The 7339-nt window shown below is 37.2% G+C and overlaps 1 protein-coding gene across 1 annotated transcript in view; it reads left to right on the forward strand.

The window, feature by feature from the left end:
• Window positions 1-7339, forward strand: part of mtm1 (myotubularin 1) — a 62297-nt gene that overhangs the window by 27721 nt on the left and 27237 nt on the right. Inside the window, exons 7-12 of the mRNA XM_014029354.1 lie at window positions 584-733; window positions 810-998; window positions 4001-4183; window positions 4269-4424; window positions 4508-4555; window positions 4667-4759. Coding sequence (XP_013884808.1) covers window positions 584-733; window positions 810-998; window positions 4001-4183; window positions 4269-4424; window positions 4508-4555; window positions 4667-4759 — 819 coding nt within the window. The remainder of the gene's footprint in view (window positions 1-583; window positions 734-809; window positions 999-4000; window positions 4184-4268; window positions 4425-4507; window positions 4556-4666; window positions 4760-7339) is intronic.

Below are 7339 nucleotides of genomic sequence, written 5' to 3' on the forward strand. Positions count from 1 at the left end.
GGGTCCTCCGGAGGACCCGGCCTGTCGTTTTGGACACAGCCTATATAAATAAATAGAATTGATTTGAATTATTAGGTGAGTCATCCCCAATTTACATTGAGTGTTACTGTATTACATTAGGTCTGTATTTAAAACTGCCAATAACTGTTAATATATTTGTTTTTATTTGTTAGCAAAATATCTTCTAAACCCCTGGATGGGTTTATTAAAAAAAAATCATTGGATAAACATTAACTTCTGAAATTTTTTAGGGTCAACTTGGTCACAACAGCCAACTGACTTTGGTCAAAACAAAAATGAATATAATTCAGTGAATGTGTTGAGTGTTTTACTGTACTTTATTGTTCAGCACATTGTTCCTTTGGAGGAGTTTTGAAGGGCTTTATAAATTTTRAATTGGATTGGATTTTAATTGCCATTGATACTATTGACATTCGAGTATGCAGTCTTTGTCRAGTGCGATCTGATAAGAAATTTACCAAAACCTTAGGATCTAATTAGGATTTTATTATAAACAAGTTTAAATATGTAATAAAATGTTGATTGTGTGTCAGTGGTTCATGATTTGAATTTTCTTCTCCAGGGTTTACCCAACTTCAAGTGGCGTATTTCATTCATCAATAAGAGCTATGATTTGTGTGACACATACCCAACGGTTCTGGCTGTACCTTACAATAGTAAAGATGAAGACCTCAGAAGAGTAGCTGCCTTTAGGTCCAGAGGACGCATACCGGTGATTTCCTTAAACAAATCTTACTGTTCAGGACACTTTGACTCCATGAGTTTGCTGAAACATATTGTTTGTCTAGGTTCTGTCATGGATCCACCGGGAGAACCAGGCAGTGATTGTACGTTGCAGTCAGCCTCTCGTTGGAATGTCTGGTAAAAGGAACAAAGATGATGAACGCTACCTGGACCTGATCAGGGAAGCCAATGACACCACAAAGCAGCTCACTATTTACGATGCTCGGCCAAATGTCAACGCTGTGGCCAACAAGGTCAGAGGAAAAAGAAACTATGAGTGGTAAAAGGCTGGTTCCAAATTCAGGGGCTGTGTCCAAATTCTGCCGCTTGCGTCACACTGAAGGCTGTCCAAATTTGAAAGCTCCTCCATTTGCTGCCCACAAATGCATCCTCCTTTCTCCTTGATTTGAGGGACGGGTCTGGTACATACATCTCGGCCCACCCTGTCCTAAGATAAATTGTAGGCTGAAGCTTTTTTTTTTTTGCGTGTAATGACAGATAAAGTGAGGGACAGAAGTATAATATTAAATAAAAATCTGGCCATATAAAAAAATTTAAGTTTAAAGTGGTTGTGTTGCTACACTATTAGCTCAGACATGTTTTTTATTATTGTCAGAAATCATTGTAAACAAGCTTGTATGACAGGTCCCTTAGTTCTTCGTGCATTGCATCAAAGCTAATTTTGTAAATTATTTTAATAGTTTTTCACGGTTTGACTATCTTATAAAACTCTGCTTTCTAGTCTGGGAGCGAGTCGTCCCCCMCAAGCGCAGCRCAAACAAACATGCCCACGAACTTCAGACCAATCGCACATTACCGTCGACACGGGAGGGGGGTCAAAAAGTTCTGCCGGCGGGTTGTGCCAAAAGGGGCTGTCGACAAGACGCTGAGAAGCCCGTTGACGTAATTTTCGTCATTAAACTGCGACAACCCATGCTGACGTCGGCAGTTTGCAGGGAGTATGTATTCAGCATTAGCCTGGTGGGGTGTCAAGTAAAGCCTGGTGCCCTGCCAGGGTAATAATGGACAGCAGGAAACYCTGCATCTACATGCAAATACCAGAAAATAAAAGCTGACATTCATGAATTCTTGTCTCATGCTCATCTTTTGATCTTAAACCCAAATGTCTTTAGTGTTCAACAAAATTCAGATTCAGAATTTATCAAAGCTTGTTCTTGGCTACTACTATGCCAGTTTTCAGCTATGTAAATCTTAAAATAGCTGAATTTGCCTTTTGTTAAATTAACATTAGCGGTTTGGTTAAACTTATTAGCATTCAAAATGTGTTGAGTTAGGTCTCAGCTATCAGCCCACCAAAATTCAGCATTGTGTGTCTTAAAACTGCTGAGCAATCTGGGTGCCATGTTGAATTACACAACCTCTCTGTTCTGTCACTCATGAGGCTACTCTGCCCAGTAACATTCTCAGCTAATGTCAGAGAAGCAGTGCAGAAACGTACTTTCAACATGAGAAAATTTCTGAAAAGTTTAGTTCCAACAACCAGCCGCTTTGTGAAAACTATAGGGTCTATTCAAATAATTCTTCAGCTTTGAGTGACAGAAGAGATTGGTTCTTACTCATAGAAATTTTCAAATTTGTACAATGATTTATCTCAGAGATACAATGAGTTTAAAATTGTTGTCGTTTTGCATCAGAACCAGAGCGTGAAATAAAATTTGCATAGATGAAGATAGGAAGGGAAGTGGTACGACCCTGACGCACTTTGAGAGAAAATTATTTGTCCTACAGCAAAACCAGAAATATTAGCTGACAGAAGACAGAAATGGCTATGTTTTGGTATATAAAGATAAATAAAAGCTAGACAGYTCTCACTCTATGTCACATGACTCACACTGTGGCAGTTAAAGTCATTTGGGAGCTGAGCTCTCTGTATTCCTATGAGGTTTTTTTGGTGGTAGTTTTTTTGCGATTTACGTTGCTATGGTAACTCAAAATGCCAYTAAACGYAATAGCACACCTCCCATTGCCGAGCGGGTTGTTTTGATATAGCATTTATTGGGGTATATAAAACAGCTGGAGTGCCCAGAAACCATGTGACCGGCTGTAGAAGCTATAGTCTAGTAGGGAGGTGGGGTCCCATGCACCTGAAAGATATATTTTTTAACCTAACTTTTTGTAMTCCTTAAGATGTCWAGTAAATAGATTGAGATGACCACAGAGCAAATTATTTTCCCACATATGTTTTTATTGACCATCTTTGATGGCCGACCTGGATTTTCTATTGTGAATAATGAAAACTTTAAATCAACATAGCTCCTAAACTATACATTCGACAGACACCATTCACCCCATTTTATTTTGTCTTTTCATGGGTAATTGGTTGAAAAAAAAAAAGATTCCTATGATTATATCATGTTTGATGCATAATAGCTGGAATAAACACTAAAAAAATGCTAAAATTTGCCTAAACTGAATCGCAGGAACTTCTCCCCTGTACACCCTATTGATATTTTTTTCAAAGCGTTGTATATTTATAATCTTCAACATGCATAGTAAACACAAATTTAACAGTGGACAGGATTGGCGGGGCTCAGTCTAGGGTTCTTATTCAAGTCTATGATGGAGACACAAAATGTTCTCCTTGCTTTACATTCTGTTAATACTTTTGAATTTAAGTTACCCCTCAAGTCATATCTTACCTTTTGATCCTTAAAGTTGTTTTGTTTAACTGTCATTGTTGGTGATAGGTTTTGATGTTTTCACTGCCACTGTCCTGCCATGGAATGACAGTCTGCATTCTACTTTGTTTGGCTTTCTTTTGGTAAAATGTAACCAAATTTGGAAAGTTTGTCAGTTTTTTTTCTCAACCATCTTTTCATTCTGCCACCAATTTGTGTATTTCATTGCAAATACAAATGAACATTTACGTGRTTAAATATTCAATGAACATTGGATAATAAAATTATGTGTTGACTAATTTTTATAATCAATTGATCATTTTTAATAATCAGTACAGCACTACAAAAAAGAAATAAATCACAACGCTGAGAGGAATAGTTGAGTTATTCTCCTGCGCAATAACAGAAAGTGATGACAATGGTGAACACCCGATTATAAGCAGAGAATTGCTGCTTTAAGATCCATTGTGTAGTGATAAAATAGGTAATATTTTCTGTATTATGCCATATTTCTTGAAAATTAAGATGTTTTCTTCCACTTGTGGTATTAGTAGGAAATGCATGTCACAAACACTTCAAACTTTTCAAACATTGATGGTTATGTTTACAATCCTTAGGCCACTGGAGGGGGCTATGAGGGGGATGAATACCAGAATGCAGAACTGATCTTTCTGGACATCCAGAATATCCATGTGATGAGAGAGTCTCTGAAGAAACTCAAAGATATTGTCTACCCTAATGTGGAGGAATCTCACTGGCTGTCCAGTCTTGAGTCTACACACTGGTTAGAACATATTAAAGTAAGAGAAACTGATTCTGTGCACTTCTCAATGGTCCATCAGGATTTTTTTTCCTGTTTAAGGTTTTAAACTTTTGTCTTTGCAGCTGGTGTTGTCCGGCGCTATCCAGGTAGCAGATAAGGTTTCTAATGGTAACTCGGTGGTGGTTCACTGCAGTGACGGCTGGGACCGGACCGCTCAGCTCACCTCCCTGGCCATGCTGATGCTGGACAGCCACTACCGAACCCTCAGAGGGTTCCAGGTCAGTCTGTCCACAGAGACAGGAGTAAACTACATAGAGGAGGTCTGACACTAATGGCTGATGTGATGTTTTTTGTTATTTAGGTGCTGATTGAAAAGGAATGGATCAGCTTTGGTCACAAATTTTCCTCTGTAAGATTTCAGTTCTGAGTATTTTTCTTTGGATTTTTGTTTTTTGAACACATGACTTTAATCCTGTGTGTGTGTGTGTGTGTGTGTGTGTGTGTGTGTGTGTGTGGTCAGAGGATAGGTCACGGTGATAAAAACCACTCAGATCAGGACAGATCACCCATCTTTGTTCAGTTCATCGACTGTGTTTGGCAGATGACAAAACAGGTTGGTTTAAATAAATTATCCTGATGCACTTGATTAGAAACGTTATTTTTTTCCAGTGATTGTGTTTTTTGTATCAAAATATGGGGAAATAAACAAATTTAGACCCAATAATAAAACTTATTTAAAGACCAGAATAACAAATGGCTTTAAGTCGGAATAATACATAAAGCTTCTTAAAATGGCCTTTGTAATTATCCTTTTATTGACTCTATTTTGTGTTTAGAAAAACCATTTACAACTATTCCTTTTTTATTTTTAATGTAAAAGAACAGTATAATTGACCTTGGTTATGTTTGAAAGTCTGTCTGATGTTTGCTTTTCCTGTTTTTTTTTATATAAATGCACATGTATATCAGTCTATTTGATTATTAGTTTAAATTCATTTTGTTCATGTGAGAACCAATGTTCAGGCTTAAAAGCCTGAATTTTGCCTGAAACTCTCAGACTGAAGAAGTCTCTTGGAGAAAAGACGAAACGTTTCATTAGAGAAGAACCCGTCCAGAAGACCTACACAATTTTTTTCTTACTGATTCCATGCTGAAAATAGCCACGCAGAGCTCAATTATTGTTTCTTAGTGGTGCTCAACTGTAACAGTGAGACAAGTAAAGTGATGTTTTATGGTTGGTTGAAATTAATATAGAAACATCAAAGTTAATTACAGCTGGCCCTTTGATGGCCACCATAACGCCCATGTGGCCCTCGGTGAGTTTGACACTCCTGATTTGATGAGGTCTTTTTTTTATCAGCTTCTAGCCTTGAGCCTCTAGTGACTGGACATCGTTAATATATAAGTGTTGTGCACTTTATAAGAGCTGCACATGTTAACACATTATTATGTTTGAGCCTGAATCATAACTTAAATTCAAAATACACCAAACATGCCAAGAATTTTATTATTATTAATATTTTTTTTCACAATATTGAGATTAACTCACACACACAGGTAGAACTTACACATCATCGTTGGAACTGGTGGGGGTGAACAGGGTGCTTTTTTAAAAGCAATTTGTTGCGGAGCGCTTAAGTTACAGTAAAATATGATTGAAAATTTTAATGAATTAGTGTGTTCGCCAGACACACAAGTTGCAGAAACTCATCTGACAGTAGCGCCAAAAGTCTTTCTCTACCCACCCCTCACTAAATTTTGTCGTTTGAAGTGCTTGATTTAGTTTAAATTCAATTCAATTCAGTTTATTTATTGTAGTGGTCACCTCGAGGTGGAATAAACAGTTCCACCTGTCTTTGACCTTGGTCTCAGAAGATCTCCTTCAGAGAGACAAAACTCTGTTCCATTTAAAACTGAATTTATGTCACAATGTGTCTTCTTAAACATAGAGCCATTTTCTTCTTCTTAATCAGATAACAAACAGAATAATCTTCTTTTTATTCAAAATTTTATCAATGTATAAAAAAAGAAAGCACGAAAAGAGTTTTATTACAATGTTTTATTGTGCCTTCATGTAAATCACTGCTTGAACTTTAACTGTGAAACCACAGTAATTGATTATAGATTTTGCTGTTGAAATATTTTACTTAACTAAACTTTGCGTTATGCTTAAGCTTTATTATGAAACATTTTATAATTATTTTTGTCTGAATCATAATGAATGTTTTAAATGAAACAATTCATTTTTAAGTTTTCAGTAAATCATCCTTTAAGTGTTCTTTAAAATGTTCTCAGCAGAGAACAGGTCAGAACAGACTGTGCAGAAGTCAACAGTGTTGTTGAAGACAAACAACACCTGGCAGTCCTCCACTAACCTTCCTACTTTGAATTAACATCTCTGAGTTAATAACAGTCAGTCAGTCGAGAAGAGAACATGCTCGTGCTTCAACAAGGACGCATCTGTTTTCTCCAGAGAGGAGAAAAAGCTTTCGGCTGCGAGGTTTGGCCCATTGAGTCAACGGGATAACCTCTCAGCCTAGACCAGACCATCACTCGGTCTCGTCTATTATTTTGAGCTTACCAAAGTTACTCACAGAGAAACTTTTGTTTTGAAACTTCTGAGTGGAAGTATTCTATTTTTGAGAGGGATACAGAAAAGCGCCCCGTCTCTGATCTTCAAGTAAAAGCAGCCCAGGAGATGCTGAAGGACTAACGTAACGTGCCTGGAAAGTGTCTGACTGGATGAGGTTCCGAAAAGTTCTTACCCAATTGGACGATCTTTCCTCTGACTTGAGCCGTGGTGGGTGAAACTATCCCCGGTCAACGCAATGGCTGACTGTTATTGAGCGTACCTGTGTCTGGCTGGATCCGTTGAGAAACTTCTGCCTTTTCTGGTTAAAATCCACATTATTTAAAGGATAAAGTTAAAACACTAATCCTCTTCCTCCACCTTTCTATCCTATTAAACCTGCCCTGCCAAAACTTAAGAAAAAGTGCCTCAAACAAATGGTTTATTATAGGGGTAATATCATGTAAAATCAACTTTTTTGAGTTTTATATCATGTTTTACAGGTCCTTCTCAAAAAATTAGCATATTGTGATAAAGTTCATTATTTTCTGTAATGTACTGATAAACATTAAACTTTCATATATTTTAGATTCATTGCACTGAAGTATTTCAAGCCTTTTATTG

Source organism: Austrofundulus limnaeus, unplaced genomic scaffold, assembly GCF_001266775.1.
Source record: "Austrofundulus limnaeus strain Quisiro unplaced genomic scaffold, Austrofundulus_limnaeus-1.0 Scaffold887, whole genome shotgun sequence".
Classification (NCBI taxonomy): domain Eukaryota; kingdom Metazoa; phylum Chordata; class Actinopteri; order Cyprinodontiformes; family Rivulidae; genus Austrofundulus; species Austrofundulus limnaeus.